This window comes from Bos mutus, chromosome 6 (assembly GCF_027580195.1).
Source record: "Bos mutus isolate GX-2022 chromosome 6, NWIPB_WYAK_1.1, whole genome shotgun sequence".
NCBI classification, from domain to species: domain Eukaryota; kingdom Metazoa; phylum Chordata; class Mammalia; order Artiodactyla; family Bovidae; genus Bos; species Bos mutus.
The window spans coordinates 113,859,598-113,878,663 of NC_091622.1; the positions used below are offsets into that span (position 1 = coordinate 113,859,598).

At 59.3% G+C, this 19,066-nt stretch overlaps 1 protein-coding gene across 27 annotated transcripts in view; it reads right to left on the minus strand.

Annotated features, from left to right (window-relative positions):
* Positions 1–19,066, minus strand: part of ABLIM2 (actin binding LIM protein family member 2) — a 170,845-nt gene that overhangs the window by 66,784 nt on the left and 84,995 nt on the right. For 17 of the 27 annotated variants that reach the window (XR_011464570.1, XR_011464565.1, XR_011464580.1 and 14 more), the window contains exons 7-10: positions 16,982–17,069; positions 12,454–12,512; positions 6,488–6,544; positions 4,566–4,643 (exon numbers count right to left, since the gene is read on the minus strand). Coding sequence is in view for 3 of the 27 variants with exons in the window: in XM_070372765.1 (XP_070228866.1) it covers positions 4,566–4,643; positions 6,488–6,544; positions 12,454–12,512; positions 16,982–17,069 (282 nt within the window). In the remaining 24 variants the exon portion in view is untranslated. The remainder of the gene's footprint in view (positions 1–4,565; positions 4,644–6,487; positions 6,545–12,453; positions 12,513–16,981; positions 17,070–19,066) is intronic. The other 10 variants (XR_011464583.1, XR_011464574.1, XR_011464566.1 and 7 more) reach the window with 1 other exon arrangement.

The window sequence follows — 19,066 nt, forward strand, 5'->3', positions numbered from 1 at the left end:
CCCCCGTGGAGTGGACGCCCAGGCTCCTGTCCTGCCTGGAGCGGACACGCCAGTCACCTCTTTTCCCCCGTGTCCCCTCTGAGGGTTAGTCTCAGGCTGGCCTTGCCAGTCATGGGCAGAGTTGGCCAGTCGGGCTGCCCCCATTAGCTCAACTTGACCCCCCAAACCTCTCGAGAACCCTCATCTTGACCTCGGCCTCCGTTGGGGACCCCCGGCCTGGCCAACGCAGCCTCTGCCCACGTCTCTGCCCCCCTCCCAGCCCCAGGCAGCTCTGGTCAAGGTCCTCACTGCCTGAGTCCAGATCTAACCTCTGCCTCTGGGTGGGGGTGGCCATGGGGAGAGGCGTCCTGCCAGCAATTCTTCCAACAAACTCCAACAGCAGCATGAGCTCTGTGCTCCACCCCAGGCATCAGTGGGCCAAGCCCACGAAGGGGGGCACGCACAGGACCTCCACTTCACAGGGGAAGAAGCAGAGACCAGAGAGGTCAGGTAACGTGCCCAGAGTCCCACAGCCAGGGAACAGAAGCAGGCTGTCTGCGTGCAGAGCCGCGCTCGCACGACAGCTCTCCTCTCTGCCAGGGCCACGTGTCTCGAGCTCCAGCTGCCCCCTTCGCCCTCCAGCTCACATCCTCCGGCAGCCCCCTCCAGGGACAGGTGACACAGCCCTCACTGCCATCTCCAGACTCGATGTTAGGAGCCGGATGTCTCTACTCTGTGTGCCGTGTGGTCTCTCCTCTTCGTGCCCTCTGTGAGCCAGGCTCAGCCCCCACGCCCCAGCGTTCCCGCACCCTCCCAGGTCTGGCAGCTCCAGCCCACCTCCTCCAGGAAGCCTTCCTTGACCACCCAACTCCTAGGCTCCCGGGAGGCATTGGGTACCACGTGCCGTGTGTGACGTAGGTTGAAAGAGTGAACACCCGACGTCTCAGACGCTGGCGATTCCCTTCGGAACCCTGGGCAGTGCTCGGAAGACCTGAGTTCAAACCCTGAAGTGTGCTATTTGTCATGACGATGACCCCGATCAGCACTTCTGAGCTTCTCCTCTCTGTGTTCTGGAGAAATTGGAGCTGAGGCCCCTGGAGGTCCAGCCCTTGTGTATCTGCTCACTGGAGCCCCTCACTCCCTGGCCCAGGAAACTAGCCACACCCAACTCCTTACCGTTTCCCCAAGTCCAGAGCCCGAGGGCTCAGCACACGTAGGTTCCTCTCTCCAACACGCCTTCCCCAGACCTCTTTGCCCGGCTCATCCTCTGGTCCTTCCAGAGTCAGCAGAGGCCTCCTCCTCCAGGAAGGCTTTCCTGCTCTCTCTCCCATCTGGGTTGGATGTTTTCCTCTTTTGAGTAAAGGTGCTGATCTTTGTTGGTGCATCGATGTCCCCTCCCTGCAAGGCTAGCGGCTTGTGGAGCCAGGACTCTGCTTCACCACGGAGCCCCTCCCCCAACTCCATGATTGACATGACATGGTCCTCAGGGCAAGCATGCTGCACTGAACTAAAATCGATCAAGCATTCGCCAAAGCCAGGTGGATTCTCTGGGCCTCCGTCTCCCCCTGAAAATGGGAATGCCAACTGGGCCTCGCCATCTGCTGGATTTCCGAACACCCACACAGCTTGACCTAAAGGGTGACGCTGCCATGGGGCTGGGGGAGGCTGTGCCCACCCACCCTGCCCCCTTTGCCCTGCTATGATCACAGCGCTCAGCTGCCCGCTGGCTTGTTCAGCCCCAAACGCGTGGTCAGCGAGGCCCACCTGGCCCTGGGTCAGCCCCTGACTGCAGGAATCAGAGAGAGCGCTTGACAAGGCCAACTACATCAGCATGAGCCAGCTCAGAAAGAGGCCCCCAACCCCCAACCCCCAGCCAGGTGGCTAAGTGGCCGTGCTCCCGGCTGCTCACATCCACACCACCCAGTGGGGCTCCCAGATCCATTGCCTAGCATCCAGGTCCTGGGTGGGCACCGTGACAACAGGCTATGCCCTCCCATGGCAGAAGGCCACTGGGCTGTGTGTGTCTGCGAGTGTTTTCCCTCCGCTTTCTCCTCCCTACTCTGTATGCAGCACGTGTGTGTGCTAAGTCACTCAGTCGTGTCCAACTCTCTGCGACCCTGTGGGCTGTAGCCCACCAAGCTCCTCTGTCCATGGGATTCTCCGGGCGAGAATACTGGACTGGGTGGCCATGCCCTCCTCCAGGGGGATCTTCCTGATCCAGAAATCAAACCCACATCTCTTACATCTCCTGAACTGGCAGATGGATTCTTTACTACTAATGCCGCCTGGGAAGCCCCTAGGATGTGACCGTATATGATGTTACAACTGTAGTATAATCCTGCCAATAATACAATCTAATGATGCGCTTGTACACTATGCCAACTCAATGCTTTATCGGCATGGTGAAGAAAGGTTACAAAACAATATAGCCCACGTGACTTCATTTTGTTAAAAAGAAAGAGATAAAATACACGCGCACGGAGAAAAAGAGACCGAAAGTGTGTACTTCGATACATTAACAGTGGGCTACTCTGGCTGGGAGGATTATAAATGGTATTCATTTTTGTCTCTATACCAATCACTATTTTTTCCTAATAAGTGTGGGTTACCTTTGTAATAAAGAAAAAGGCAGTGAAAAGATTACTTTTTAAAAACCCACAATTTATTGAGCTTCCCTGGTGGCTCAGTTGGTAAAGAATCTGCCCGCAATGCAGGTGACTCGGGTTTAATCCCTGGGTCGGGAAGATCCCCTGGAGAAGGAAATGGCAACCCACTCCAGTATTCTTGCCTGGAGAATCCCATGGACAGAGGAGCCTGGCGGGCTACAGTCCACGGGGTCACAAAGAGTCGGACACGACTGAGCGACTGAACAGCAACGAGCAGTTACCAACAGCAGCTGCTGTCTGTGGACAGGACCACACTCGTGTGCCATGAACATGATCTCGTTCAAACAGTAACAGTCACTTTTACTGGTCCTGATGACGACAGCATCTGGGGTGGATTGTGTCCTCCTCTTTTCATGGAATCGCTAACCCCCAGCCCTACAGAATATGTATTTGGTGACAGTGACCTTTAAAGGGTGGTTAAAGTGAACCGAGGTCAGCAGGGTGGGGGCCCTCAGCCAGCACCCTGGGGGTCCTCCTGGGACGAGGAGGTCAGGACAGACGTGCACAGAGGGACGACCACGTGAGGACACGTGGAGAAGACGGCCGTCCACACGCCCAGGACACAGGCCTTGCAGGGAACAAGCCTCCCGACACCGTGACTCGGACTCCCAGGCTACAGGATGGAGAGAAGATACATCTCTGCGGTTGAGCCCCCCTGGTTTGGGCAGTAGGTACGGAGGCCCCGCAGACAAGCACCAATGTCACAACAGTGACTCCAGTGAGCACTGTCTGGGCCCCCACTCTGGGCTCAGGGCTGTGCCCAGGGCCTCCCACTCAGGCCCTCCATGGCCCTGGGCAGCAGGTGCTGTGGGCCCCCAGGTACGGGTGAGCTCCCGGAGGCTCAGAGAGGCTAACACCTTGCCTGAGGGCACACAGCTGGCCTGGTGACATCAGGCTGTCTTTCTGAATCTCCGAGTCTGCAGCTGCCCAGGGTCATCCGGCCATTCGCCCTCCAGACTAGAACCTGGGTTCTTATCATTAGGGCAGGAACGGCCCTGTGTCCAACCAGAGAGAAAGTTCCAGGGGCTGAAAAGAAGTGTCGAGAGAAGGGAATCCGATCTCCATCATGTTAGAGAAAAACCAGGCTCCGGCAGTGAGTCAGGGGAATGGGAGAGGAGACTCGTGCTGCTCGACCAGCCTGCAGGGGTGAAGCTGGGCCAACCAGCCTGCAGTTCAGGGCTCACCCCGCTTTCCCGTTCCCTCCCCGCAGCACAGGCTCTTTAGATTAGCAAACCAGCAAGTAATTATAACAGTCACCTTCCGTTTCTAAAGCCACCACCCAGAGGTAATTGCTGTCAACAATTAGTTAAAATGTTCTCAATCACGTTTAGACTTGTATGTGCACATACACACAGACACACCCACACACACAATATCCATGCCCGTACACACATGCACGCACAGAAGCACGTATGTAGACACACTCATACACATATCCATCCATACATGTGCACACACACGGCCTACACACATGCACACACTCAAATACACACAATCACATACGCACACCTACGTGCACACGAATACCCACACACGTAAATGAGAATGGGACCACGTAATACATGTCATCCTTCACACGCTCCTTCACGAGACACATTGGAACTTTCCACACCAACAGGCACAGATCTGCACCGTGACTGCTGAGTGCTGTTTATCCAGGTGAGTCCTGGCTGCGGGATGCAGGCAGGTGTCCGCACCGACACCGCTGTAAACCAGCCGTGAGCACACCTCTCTGCACACCCGACGCCACGTTCTGGGGCAGCCGTGGTCACACAACACATCTACGCTGGAGGCCCCGAGTCAGCCTCGGAGTCTGCGCCAATCCCTCCCGCGGCCCCACGCCCCGCGCCCCCTGAGGGCACACTCAGCAAGGACCCTGGGCCCCTGGTCTCCCCTCTCCACAGAGAGAATGCGACTTACATAAATCACGCGGCTCGGAGACCCTGAGGTGCTGGAAGCAGGTACAGAAATGATGCTCTCTGAGGAAGTCCTGGTTTCCTAGGAGACGAGACAGGGAGAGGCTGAGGCAGACTCTGTTGACGCACAGAACCTTCCGGAGGCAACTACAGCGAGTCGAGCGCCAGCAGAAACTCTGGAGCTCACGAGACCCTTTCTACGGGCAGGTTGAAAAATAAACACGTAGGCTTGGATGAACGACAAGGAAGCTGTAACCGGGAGACACAGCGGGTGACCCTAGCTGCCAGCAAAGGGGCCGTGTGCTCCCAGGGCCGGATGGACTCACTCTGCGACCACGAAGCTTCCACGTCGCTGAAATGATCTTTTTATTTGGAGGGTGAGAGCAAGCAATGATGCGTTTTCAGGGGTTCTGCGTGCCCCGCCAGCAAAGGCAGGATCAAGGCGTTCGGGGAGTGGGTTCTTCGCGTCGATTCTGGGGGACGCGCTGCGGCACCGCCAGCCCTGCCTCTGTGGTCCGACGGGGCGGCCGTCCCGTCTGGGACCTGTTCCTCGGGTGCCCACTGCAACTGGGGACCATCCCCCCAACCCTCCTCGCTCACCTCTGACCATAATGTCCGCATCCCCGCGGTGACAGACCCCCCAACCGTCCGTCTCCTCTGCTCCTTGGATCAGGTCCTCCACCACCATGACGACCCTGCTTTCCTCCAGCTCCTGCCCCCGTCTCTGCACCCAAGTCCATCCCCGCCTGCTGGGCATGACCTGGCAGCTCCTGGACCCTCTCCTGGTCTAGCCCTCTCCCCGGCCAGGACCTCCCAGTCACCTAACTTTCCAGGCCTCCCACTCGCCTCATCTGAATGAAACCCATCTCCACGAAGGGGCTCCTGCTTCCCGCCCCCCACTCGCAGCTCCTCCTGTTCTGTTTTTCTTATTTGGCCCGGCCACAGGGTTTGGTGCCTCCTGCAGTGGAAGTGTGGAGTCCTAACCACAGGACTGCCAGGGAGGCCCAACTCCTCTCTCGTTTGCTAAGCAGGCCCCTTCTCCCCTCACCCCTGAAATTCTGTCCAGCCCCTCACAGTGGTCCACACCTCCCGCTAGGAGCCTGGGAGGGGCCGTATCATGAACTGAACTGCCCCCTCCAAAGCTCACAGGTTGAAGCCCACACCCCAGGACCCCAGAACGTGTTTGGAGGCAGGATGTTTGAAGAGGTAGTTAGGTTTAAATGGAGTCTTAAGGACAGGCCTGGATCTGACTCTCTTCCTTATGAGAAGAGGAGACTAGGGCACAGACGGGCGACGTGTGAGGCACAGGGAGGAGACGGCCGTCCACACGCCCAGAGGTGAGGCCGCGTGAGGAGCCAAGTCTGCCAGTGGGCCCTGGAGCTGCAGCCTCCAGAGCTGAGAGAGGACAGTTCCATTTGTTGTTTAAGCACATTTGGTGCGGCTAACACCTGGAGAAGACTCTTGAGAGTCCCTTGGACTGCAAGGAGATCCAACCAGTCCATCCTAAAGATCAGTCCTGAATATTCATTGGAAGGACTGATGCTGAAGCTGAAACTCCAATACTTTGGCCACCTGATGCGAAGAGCCAACTCATTGGAAAAGACCCTGATGCTGAGAAAGATTGAGGGCAGGAGGAGAAGGGGATGACAGAGGATGAGATGGTTGGATGGCATCACAGACTTGATGGACATGAGTTTGAGCAAGCTCTGGGCACTAGGGAAAGACAGGGAAGCCTGGCGTGCTGCCGTCCACGGGGTTGAAAAGACTCGGACACAAGTGAACAACAACAAAAACGCCTGCCATGGAGCGCCCCCTTCTCCCCTCGGGGAGATGACCCAAGCGCCTCCTACACTCAGCGCGACACCAGCGGGGACGGGACGATACCAGGACTGGACGTGAGCCCGACAGGCGGCGGCGGGGACAAACCTGACAGGCATAGGGGGTGGCGCCCGGGGAAGCCTGACGGGAAGCCTGATTCTGCATCTAGAAAGGAAGGAGAAGGACAGGGCGTGAAGCTCCGCGGCCACCGCCGCGCTCGGTCGCTCATCGGTCGGTCCAGCCACCGCCGCGCTCGGTCACTTATCGGCCGGTCCAGCCGCCTCCTTAACCCAGGCGTCACCCTGGCATCCTCTCTGAGGCCCCATGGCCCGGCTGCACACGTGGGATGGGGCATCGACTCAGGGGTCTGCCTGTCCCCTCAGACCACAGGCTTGCAAAGGCCGGCAAGATGCTGGGGTCCCTCCAGAAGGTCAGTCCAACCCCCGAGGCTCGGCCACCCCCAGGAAGACACACATCCCGTGCTGCGGTTTCAAGGGAGACACGCCGTGGGAGGCGGGAAACCCAGCGTCTGTGTTTTACCACTGTCCCGGTGGCCAGGTGGCCCGTTCTGCTAGGCAAAAATGCTGTGTGTGTACGTTTGGCACATCTGAGAAAAACCTTTGACGCTCAGCTTCCTTCTCTGTGCAATGGAGAAGCCTGCCTGGAAGGCTCTTTCCGTTGCCGAGGACTCAGACACGCAGCCTGCTGAGGTTTTGGCTCTGGTGAGTCGCCCTTGCTCTCAGTTCAGTTGATTCCAGCTCACGAAGTCCCTTCACAAAGCCGCCTAACACTGGGTGTTTCAGAAGAAAGTGCCTAAGCTGAGAGCAACAGCCGAACCACAAGAACTGACCCCAGGCCCTGAGGGATGTTTCCTGGCACTGTCGGGGCGGCACCGGGGTTACTGACACCACGACCCCGACAGAAAGGGGCTTGGGCTGTTTGCACGGCAGCAAGAGGGTCGGCTTTCTCCTGCACATTTCAGGGTCCCGAGCAGGCAGCTGGGCAGCTACACAGTGCCCCCCGTCTCTGTACCCCTGTTCCCAGACCAGGAGAAGTGGGGGCGGGGAGAGGAGCAGCGCCTCCCACCCCCGCAATGTCCTCCAGGTCAGGGAGCCTAGATGGAAGGGGGCTGAGTCCAGGCAGTTTCCCCCAGAATCAGGAGACTTGGGCTGTCTCTCACCTTCTCTCTACCTTGCCTCCAACTGGCCCAAAGCAGCCTCACAATCAAACCCAGCACCCAGCTGCGTTCTCTGGGGTGCCGTTCACACCCGCCCAAGCCCGGGCAGTCGTCCAGCTCCGTCCACCCAGCCCGGCCCCAGGAAGCGCCGTCCCACAACAGGGTCGAGGGGCGCCTGGCTCTCATTGAGGTCAGACACAAGCTCCATGGACACGCAGAGGGAGGCCAGCACCCTCTCGTGTCCACGTTAAAGCCGAGGGGCTGAGTTCCCAGAGGGCGGGTGGTTGGCCCAAGGCCACAGAGGCTCCAACCGCAGGTCTGGCTCTCCCACCCCGGCGGCCGCTGTGAATTCCGCTAGAACATCCTCGCTCGGGGTCAGTCTCTCCGTCTTTGTGTTCGGGCTCAGCAGCCCCACGGTCAGTACAGGGGCTCCGGCTTCCTCCTCTGGGTGCCCCACCCCCCGCCCCGCAGTAAGCAGCCAGGACCACCGTGCGCCCCCAGGGTAGGCGTGACCACAGACAGCCGCAACCTGGGGGGGACCAGCCCTCCCATCCAGGCTCCCTCTGGTCCCACCGGAGCAGGAGCCGCCAGGCTGGCCCTGCCCCGGCCACCTTCTACATGCACCGAGGCCTCTCTAGCTACTCAGCAGACACAGGGCCGCCCCTTCCCACAGCTCTGAAACCCTCCTTCAATCCTCACCTGTTCACAGCTCCTCAGACTGGGACCCCACACCCAGAGCAGGGCTGGCCCCTGCGACCCACCCCTCCGCACACCTGCCAAGCCCTGGCTCCAGGAAGCCAGGCTCTCCCCTAACCCCGCCCGCCAGGCCCATCCAGCCAGCCCTGTCCCTCCCTGCCTCGCAGGCAAATGTCCTGCACCCTGGAGCCGGCCCTTGTGTCTCTCCCAGACGCTGCAGGGCAGGGACGCTCATTCACCTCTGCGTTCCCGGCGCCCAGCCTGGAAGGCGCAGCAGGTGCTCGGGGACCGTGTGTTGGGGACCGTGTGTTGAACGACGGTACAATCCGACACCCAATGAGGCACTGGGGACAGGCTGTTAGGACCACAGCCTTCTGACGGGAACCCCCTGGGCACCCTCGGCAGATGAGCATCCTTGTCCTGGGGGGCAGCCCTCCCCCCGAGGGGGCACACAGTCAGGGATCTTCCAGGAGTAAGGAAGGGCTGCTCTCCCTTTCCTGGCTTGCTCACAGGGACCCTGGAGCTGGCCTCGGGGGCTGGAGGGGGGTCCTGGAACCCACTGGGCCTGGCATGCCTGGTTAGCTGACCGCTGAGCACCCCTCCAGATGGGCAACTTAGCTCTCATCTGGTTTGCCAGGTTACAGCAGAGCCACCTCTGCCCGGAGGCTGGACTCAGAGAGAGTGACGCCACCTCTGTGGTATCCCCGGGGCTGACGGCCGCCGAGCCGACCCTGCCAGGCTGACTCAGAGCTGACCAGGTCCGGCAGGTTCATGCTCGTTAGCTGGCTCCCACTCAATACACACTACAGAAAAACACGGCTCTCTCCTGCTGCACAGGCTAGGGGCGGTCAGCTGGCTGGGAGAGCTGTCTCCATGGGCCCAAGTGACCAGGAAAGTAATCTACGCCCTCCCTGTCCACCTGCTGCCCACTGACTGCCCTGCCCACCCACCGCCCTGTTCCCCTGCTGCTCTGCCCACTGACTGCCCTGCCCACCCACCGCCCTGTTCCCCTGCTGCTCTGCCCACTGACTGCCCTGCGCACCGACTGCCCCATCCACCCACTGCCCTGTCCACTTGTTGCCTGGCCTGCCTAGCGTTTAGTCTCATTTCTCAGGCGAGACAGAAGAGGCTCTGAGGGGCAGGGGTGGGGAGGGTGAATCAAGGGACACGCAGGGCATGACCAGGGCCTGGATCCTGTCACCGGATACGAGGGACAGCTGTCCCCAGGCTGCCGGCTTCTGCCCTCAATGTTCCGGAAGCATCTGTGGAGACGAGCCCCGGAAGCCAACTCTGGGGCCATGACCAGCCCCCAAGACAATGGTCCTTCTTTCTGCCCTATCCTGCCAGCCTCCAGCACCCAGAGGGCCTCCTTCCTGCTGGGCCAGTGGCCCATAGTCATCCAGGGCGGGGGCTCCAGGCTGAGAGCAGACGTGCCTGCCGCCTCCAGGCCCGCTGTGTTCCCTGCAGGCCCTGAGGCCAGCTCAACAGTCGGTCCAGCATCCAGGGCTGGCGCTAGTCACCCTGACTTGGTTAGGGGAGGCGCAGGGCACGGAGGACCCTGGGCACTTGGTCCTCCTCCATGGAGCCCTCCTGCCCTGGCCCAAGGCCACCTTTCCCCAGGCCCTCACGCCACGCCAGGCACAGTGGGATGGTCCCCATGGCCCTCGACGCGACCTGCAGGTAAGTCCACCTGCTCCTCCGAACAGCAGCAGCTTCGGGCCAGGACTTGTGACAGTCACCTTGGTGCCCCAGACTAAGAACCAGGCTTGGCCCAAACAAACCCTCGCTGAAGCTGTGCTGAATGAATGACTCATGAAGGAGTGGAGACATGAAAAGCAGAGGCTTCCAAACCCACTGAGATCAACTGCTAGAGGAAAAGGGAGACTTTCCCTCTGCTGACTTCTTTCAGAACGGGCTTGGCAAGCGTCTGTTGAACTGCTGGGTCCCACCCTCCCTGAGGAGCCCACACGAGGACAAGGGTCCCCTCCACCAGCCGGCAGCCCATCCCATCTCCTAGGACAATGTTCATGAGGGTGGATCTCCGAACCAGCCCCTCCGCTGCAAATTCCCAGCCCTGAGCACCACAGCCTCTGCTGGGTCTGGGGATGGTTTCCACTCGGGCCCCATCCACTCCCCACGGCTGAGGGTGGGGGGCTCTGCAGCCCTGGACCCCCTCCCTCCCACAGTGGAAGTGTCACTAAAGGACTCAATGAGCAGAACCAGCATCTCCAGCAAATAGCAGAGTGCCCCCAACAGCAGAGCTCTGCTCCTATCATTCAGGGCCCGAGTTCCTCAGGGCAGTGGTCCCCTTCTGATGCACGCAGGTGCTGGAGACCCTCAGGGGGCCACTGAGAAGCCACCTCCCTAGAACAGTCCCCCAGCTGTCGTTTCCAAGTCCGGATGCAGACCCGCTGCCCTATGGGGCACTTGAGTCACCAGGGTCTTCAAGGGCCCATCTGCCCAGTGGCTCATCCGTAGCAAGTGTGACAACTTTCAAAATCTTGGCGAGGCCTGGGCGCCCTGCCTGGGGGCGGCTGTGGGAGACCAGGGGCCGCTGGGACGAGGCCAGGAGTTCTCTGGGTCACACACGACTCGTCCCCCTGAGGGGAGGGCAGGTGCACTCGCTTCTGGGGTCTGCAGGGTGTGGATCCCAGCGGAGGTGGTGCAGGGGTGGGGGTGGTCCCTGACAGAGCAAAGCTGGCTGCCACACCTCCCCTCGAGGGGCCTGGGGTGGTGGATGCCCTGAGCTGCAGTTCACCCAGATTCACTTCCTCCCTTCATCCCGCAAACACTTCTCTGTCATCTGCCAGGGCTTGGCTCGGGGCCAGGGGGTTCAGGATGGAGGAGACTGGAGCCCGGCGAGGAGGCTCTGGGGGAAGAGGATGTGAGCGGAGGCGTCTGTGAGGTTTCAGGGGATGACCTTCTAGGCGGATCTGAAAGCCCACAGGATGAGTTTGCTGGGAGGCAGGGTGCCAGGCACGAGAGGGCGGCCCAGGCGGGAGGACCGTGTTTCTAAAGGTGCAGGCGGAGGACCCCTGCCCTGCTGACGGCCCCAGCCAAAGGGAGCTTGCCTGTCCTGCCCCGGGGCCTCTGCCTGAGCCCCCAGCCCTGCCTGGGACCCCCAACCCCTCTTCAGGGTTCCGCTCCCACTCGATTCCACTGGAGGACCCCCTCTATGTTCCCCCATCACCATCCCCAGGAAGTCCTTCCCCTGCTCTCCGGCCCCGCCAGCCCATTGCATCACTTGCTTGTCAGGGTGCTGATTTCTGTCTCTCCTGGGGACACCAGCCCAGGAGGGCCCCGGGGCAGGCTGGCCTCCTCCCTCACGTGGCACCTCTGGCCGGGCGCCCCAGCAGGGCCTCTGCGGGATGAGGAGTCTCACCTGGCCCAGAGGGGAGGGCTGGCCTGGCCTAGACACGGGTCCTGCCCTGCTTCTGGAAGGTGATCAGTGTCACACCTGATCGGAGTTCTCTGTTCGGGGGGAGGGCGCTCACCACACCCCCAAGGTCTCAGGGTGGGGCGGGCCACACCAGAAAGACCAGTCCTGAGATGCTGGCAGTCCTGGGTGATGTCACCGGGAGAGTGAAAGCAACCACATGGCAATCAATCAATAGGCCAGTCAATCGACTAACGGAGCCCCAGTAAGATCTCCGGCCGTGGGGCTTCCCTGGTTGGTAACACCTCATGTGTGCTGACGCTGGGAGGTGTGGAATCCGGACTCCACCAGGTCAGGACGGTGGCAGCCTGGGTCCAGACCTCCCCCCGGGACCCTGCCTCACGCTGGGCTGAGTCCACTCCACTCTCCCCGGGACAAACCTCAACTGGGCTGCGACACTTTCCACTGAGTCCTTCTAACTTGTTTTTGAACCTGAGGGCAGATGGGGAGACCCTACGAAGCAGCTGTTGGCGTCAGAAGCATGGACGTTCTTGGGGACTCTTAGGAGATGTGCTAACTTTTCAGTGGTCCCTGAACTTTCGCAGCCATTGGCGTCCACTGAGCAAAGGAGGGCCAGGCAGGGAGCCCCCGGGCCAGCCAGCAGCCGATCTGCTCGTTCTACCTGGACACTCGAGGGCCTCGGGCCACCCACCCCACGGCCCATTAGGACTAACCACTGAGCCTGCAGACAAGCCAGCACCCCCTCAACTGTATGATGTAGCTCAGAAGCTGGGGAGAAGGCATCGGAGACTGAATTCCACCAACCTTGTTTTTGTCTTCAGTTCTGGCTGCTTGTCGACACGCTGGGTGCCAAATGGAGGAGCCTGCGGACAGATGGCCAAGAGGAAGAGTTAGTCTGGATTCCCAGAGGTAGGGCTGTGTGGGGGTCAGGAGGAAGGGGTCAGTGTCCACACTAGGATCCCACCACACTCTTCTCTGCCGAGTCACACTGAGACCCCATCAACCTCCTCTGTGCCGAGTCACACTGGGACCAACCACCCTCCCCTGTGCCGAGTCACACGGGGGCCCCACAGGCCTCCTCTGTGATGATCACACTGGGACCACACCGCCCTCCTCTGTGCCGAGTCACGGGTTGTTCCTGGGTCTGCGGCTCTCGGGCTCTGGGGCTCACAGTCCCACTGGCAACATGGAATAAACAGGTAGAGCATCACCATGAGCCAGTGCTCCCACGGGACCCCTCGGATCCCCAGCACCCAGAGGAGGCTTTCGAGGAGCGCTCTGGGGGTGGCTTCTATTCAGAGCCAGATAACTCAGGCAGCAGATAAAGGGGGCTGCTCCTCTCCGTGAAGTGGGCAGTGGCCAAGCCCAGCCATGGGCACAGTGGAGTGTGGAGCTGGGCGCGACCTGAATGGGAGATGAGGGCTTTGGGGCGGGGCTCTCAGCTGGAAGGCAGGAAGGAGGACCCTCAGGTGGGAACCTGAGGTGTGGGCTGGGAGTGGGACTGTGGGCTGGGGCCCCAGCCCCTCACTGCTTCCCAGGGTGTCTGAGCTGTCTCGGTCATGCCAGCCCCACCCAGCCTTCCCCATCTATGGTCCCACCATCAAGGTCACAGGTCCCCCAGGGTCCTGAGGGCTTTGCGTGTGTGCTAAGTTGCTTCACTCGTGTCTGCCTCTATGGAGCACAGCCCGCCAGGCTCCTCTGTCCATGGGATTCTCCAGGCAAGAACACTGGAGTGGGTTGCCATGCCCTCCTCCAGGGGATCGAAGCTGTATCTCTTATGTCTCCTTCACTGGCAGGTGAGTTCTTTACCACAAGCACCCTCCCCGCTCCCCACCCAAGGGTCCTGCTCTTCTCTAATTCAAACTTGACCTCCCCAGACTTCAGGCATTTCCCACCTTCACTCGGGGCCAACAATAATCCTACCTCAGCAGGCCACTGGGAGAACTTAATACAATGAAACAAGGGTAAGGACTTCAGGGTCCGGAGATGCTGCTTCCCGCCTCGCTGAACCTCAGCCTGACCCCCCTGCGCCCCCCGCACCCCACACCCCACTCACACAGCCTCTGCCGGGGGAAGGTTTCCGCCCTCTGGTACCAGGCCAGCCCACATCCCCTTGGAGATGGGAGCTGTGTCCATACCACTCTCAGGTCCACACAGAGTAGACAGAGTAGGGGGCCTGACTGGTCGTAGGGGCTTAAACCTGTGGCAGGAGGAGCTGCAGCCCGTTTCTGCCTGCAAAGCCTCTAGGCCATGTGAGTTAACACTTGAGAAGGGAGCTCATTTCTGCCCCTCCCTGGAAAAGCACCTACACCAACCTGGAGCTCCCAGAGAGACCGGGAATTGATTGGTGTGTGTGAGCTTTTATTAAAAAAATATATTGTTTATGATCGCAAAGGTAATGGATGTTCTTTTAAAAAAATGTACTGATTTGGCTGTCTCAAGTCTTAGTTACAGCATGCAGGATCCTTAGGTACAGCACGTGGGATCTAGTTCCCTGAGCAGAGATCGAACCTGGGCCCCCTGCACTGGTAGTGAGGAGTCTTAGCCACTGGACCCACCAGGGAAGTCCCGGTAATAGGTACTCTTTGTTAAAATCTAAGCAAGACCTTAAAGGAATCAGCAAGAAAATGAGAGTCATCTGCAGTCTCCTGCTTGCTGTCATCCTGTGTACACGTGCGCGTTAAATACAGCATTTGCACGCAGTTTTGTATTCTGTGAGTTTTGCTTTAAAATGTCTTAGTGTTCCTCCACATAATTAAATATCAAAGGTGTAACTTTTAAGGGCTGCATAATATTCCATGGTAAGGATCAATAGGAATCTCTTTATCTGCTCCCTGACTGTTACTTCCAACGTTTTATTTCTAAATAAAGTCATGGGAATTCCATGAAACACAAATTCCACTTCATCTCTCTTACTGACTTGAAGGCTTCCTAAAAGTGGGTCCTCCTGGCTCAGAGAGTGTGGGCATTTTTAAGGCTTTTGAGGCATTTTGGCAAGTTCACAATTTTCGCTCCATCAGCCAGGTAAGAGGCCCGTCTACTCCAATTCTCCAAATAGCGGGATGTGTCTGTCCTTTTAACCTTTGTTGATCCAATGGGGGAAAATAGCATCTAATTGTTATTTTAATCTGGGTACCCCTGATTATTCAGGTTCCCTCGTGGCTCAGTAGTAAAGAATCCACCTGCCAAGAAGACTCAAATTCAATCCCTGGTCCAGGAAGATCCCCTGGGAGGAGGGAATGGCATCCCACTCCGGTATTCTTGCCTGGAGAGTCCCACGGACAGAGGAGCCCGGCGGGCTACAGTCCATGGGGCCCCAAGAGAGTTGGGCACAACCAAGTGTCTAACATAACAACCACGCTGGTAATTAGTGAGTGCCAACCTTCTTCCCGGGCATGTACCGAGTCTGCAGACAGGCAGCTGCATCCAGGGCTGGGAGGCGGGGCTGATATTTGGCAGGAGTTTGGTGAGGGGGCTGCCTCATCTCCCTCGGAGGCCAGAGGGCTCACGACCCTGCTCCTCTGAGCTTTTACTGCTCGGGATTCATCCATCAGACACACCCTCCTGGAGCCCCAGCACGCAGGTGGACCAGGCAGGCAGAGGGTCTCACAGTGTCTGTGCAGGGTGTGAAAACCACCAGCCAGGTCTGCACCCTCAGGGCGCAGACTGGGGAAGGGAGGCAGGAAGACAGGCTTTGACACTCCACAGGAGGTCAGGGCGGGTCCGGCTTTAGAAACTGGGAGCCGGCCTCAGCCCAGAGCCATGAAGAGCGTCTTTGTCCTGAGACTGGGTCCCCTTGATGGCGAGCTCGTGTCCCAGGCTCCCGTGCTTGGTGTCAGCATGTCCCGAAAGCGCTGTCGCGGTGGGGGGTGGGCGCCTCGGGCTGCAGGGGGCTTCCTCCCCACCCAAGACATCCCGGCACAGCTGGGAGGGGCCCAAAGGACCCCTTTGATAAGCTCTCAAGACTAAAGAACAAGAGGGGACACCGGGGACCAGGCCGTCCCGGCTGACGTCAGCCCCCGAGCTTGTCTCAGAAAAGCAGGCCTGTGTGACACGCGGTCCCCGGGTGAGCTCATCCCACGGCCCATCTGGGGGACACTGTGCAGCCCGCTCGGCTTGCCTCTGGGGTCACGAGACAGAAAAGACACTGAGACCAAGTCGGGGGGCAGGGGAAGGGTCTCAGCATCCAACCATCCTGCTGGCGCCCTTGGGGAAGGCCTTCAGCCTGCGAACCCAGGCCCAGCGAGAATCCTGCTGAGCTGCCTTAGCGGGGGGGCGGGGGGGGCGCGCGGGGACTCCCCAACCCTTGATATATGCCCAAGCTCCTCGGCCTCCGCCTCTGTCTAGGCCCCAGGCCTGCCTTCAGCAAGGGGTCCCCCTCCGGCTCTCCTCTTGATAATTTTCCATCCACCCATTTCCCCGACTCCCAGCACCTTGGCTATAAATCCCCCGCACCATCCTTGTAGAATTCGGCCTGATCCCTCTCCCCGACTGCCATGAACTGAATAACGTCTTCCTTCCAAGGTTTTGACAAGTATGTGAACAATCTTTCTTTATCAAGGTTAGGAATGAATAAGCCACAGGTGGGGGGGTGGGGGGGGGAGAGGTTCGTCAAAATGATAAAACTAAGTGCAGCTCAAAGGAGACCTGCCCGCACCCCAGGCAATAAACGCGTAAAGAAACGGCTGGGAGCTGGGTGCCCGGTCTCAGTGTTGATGCAATTTTTTTTTTAAACAAGCAGCAATGAGCTACGAAGAAGGCCCCCTGCAGAAGGAGGGCGGGGACGACTGGCCGTGACCTGCTGTTCCTCCAGGTCTGGGGCCACAGGACGCCTTTATTCTACGGTCACTGTGATTTGAATGGTGAATGGGTCCGGGATTTCCCACGGAATGGGTGAGAAGGTTGGCCATGCCTTCCTCTAAAGCTTTCTTTACCGGTGCTTTGGCGACACCCCTGGCCGGGAAAGAAGCCTCAGGAGCAGCCGGTGGCCTCCACACCCCCTCATCAGCCTGCAGGGGTTAGGGGTAGGGGTGGTGGGAAACCCTGAGACTTGCCTGCCCACCCCACCCTGGGCTAAGGGCCTTTCAGGACGGGCTTGAAGCAACCACAGACCACACGCTACTGGGACCCACACGTCCACCAGTCCTGGGTCCTGCTCTTGAATAGGGTCCCTGTGGGGAGAGCCCACCGGCCCCGACCCTCGGCCCCACTGGGAGGCGGGGCTCCCTAACAGCAGGAAAGCTCACTGAGCCGCCTGCGCCCCGGGACAGGGCGCGGTCCCCGAGTGCCTGTCTGGCGCCCCGGGCCCCGGGCGGCACGCTCCTCTTCTTACCTTGCAGGTACATCTCCTCGCCTTCTGCGAACATCCGGCCGCACCGGACACACAGCGCGCACAGAGGGTGGTAGTGCTTCTCCCCCGCCTGGAAGAAGCACAGAGAGCGGGGTGTCTGCCGGGGAAGAAGCACAGGGAGCGGGGTGTCTGCCGGGGACGGGGGCTCGGAGCAGCAGCAGCAGCTGAGCCACAGCCACCGCCCCCTCCACCACCGACGCAGGTGCTCAGGTGACCGGCCGTGCGGGGAGAGTCCACAGCCGTGGGGATGGGTCGGGGCCGTGACGCTCCAGGCTGCCCAGGGTGTGTGTGTGTGGACGTGCCCCTGTCCACTGGGGGCCAGGCCTGGGAGCAGAGACCCGCCTCCAGAAGCAGCCACTTCTCCTGTCTCCACCACCGCCAGGAGGCAGAGAGGGGCCAGGTCCCCAAACCTCTGTATCTCGGAGCAGAGGGGACACCAAACTAACGTTACTTCCCCAGGGGGAGGGACAGGACAGGCGGGGTGAAAACGACGGGTCATTTTCGTATCTCTGTATTGCTCACTTTTCTCCATGAGTGTTTTACTGTTTTTATTGTTCTCAAAATTCATCCAACTTCATTAAAATAGCAAAATTATCAAAACAAAGGACACTGGCAAGTTTGACTTATTTCTACATGAAAGTGAAAGTTGCTCAGTCACGTCCGACTCTCTGCGACCCCGTGGACTATACAGTCCATGGAATTCTCCAGGCCAGAATACTGGAGTGGGTAGCCTTTCCCTTCTCCAGGGGATCTTCCCAACCCAGGGATCGAACCCAGGTCTCTCGCATTGCAGGCAGATTCTTTACTAGCTGAGCCACACCTGGGATTATTTCTACACGGTTCCAAAAAAATCACCCCAAAATACTGTCTTCAGCATGATGGCACAGTGACTATTTCCCAACCCGCAGGTGGGGCAGCCCGCTGCTAAATGTGGACACGACCCCCGCTCACTGTCTGCTGAGATGTGAAGGTTAATCACCTCTCCATGATGAGTCAGGAACACTCGCTCCTGCACCAGTTAAGTGTCAAGGTGAAAGGTCATTACAAGCATCTCACTTTCCTGCCCCTTCCTCACTGGTAACTTTGGTGTCAACCAGGTAATCCTTGAGTTTCGGGGGAAAAGTTGAAAGTGAAAGCTGCTCAGTCGTATCCAACTCTTCAGGCCAGAACACTGGAGTGGGTGGCCATTCCCTTCTCCCAGGGATCTTCCCAAACCAGCAACTGAACCCAGGTCTCCTGCATTGCAGGCGGATTCTTTACCAGCTGAGCCACAAGACAAGCCTGAGTATCAGGGAAGAAATATCCAAAACAGACTCCTCTCCTGCCTGGGGCCAGAGATGCCAGTTCATGCGGCCCATCGTCTCCAGGCCAAGGGCTGTTTCCCCTCTGGGGCCACTCAGAACGTTCCCAAACGCCTCTCCAATGCCACCTCCTCTTGGAAGCCGCCCCTGATTGCTCCCTTGCTCGGGGTCCCCCACAGCCCCATGGTCACAGGCTTTGACAATTCATTCGGAAACTCTTCCCCACCAGACAGTGAGCCTCCGAGGGCAGGACTGGCATGGGGCCACTGCAGGAACCCCTGGTCGCAGGGATCCATCTGGGGAGCAGGTCACGAGGCAGCACTGGGCCCAACGGAACGAGGGTGAAGCTGCCATTTCGGTGAAAACGCCACGTGCTCAGAGCAGCTCCTACCCCGAGGTGAAAGTGGAGGGGTGGGAACAGCCCTGGCTTTAAGTGGAAACCACCTGTTACCAGGTCTCCGCTGTCAACTGAGGACTCACACGCTCTAAACACCGTGACCTCTGACCTGTCCTCACGCCTTCCCCAGGCAGGCACCCCCTTCACTCTCGGCGGCGGGCAGAGGGGACAACCCACCCACATGACGTCAGACAGCAGAAATTCTGCAACAGCCACTTGGGGGCCTATATGGCGTATCCGCAAGGCACGCCCACACCGAGGCAGGTGGAAAGAGAAAGCCGCGGGGACAGTTTCGAAGACGACAGGCTTGAAACCCCAGCCAGACCAAGGAGAATTAAGGCTGAGTGGAGAGACAGCCCCGTGGCCACC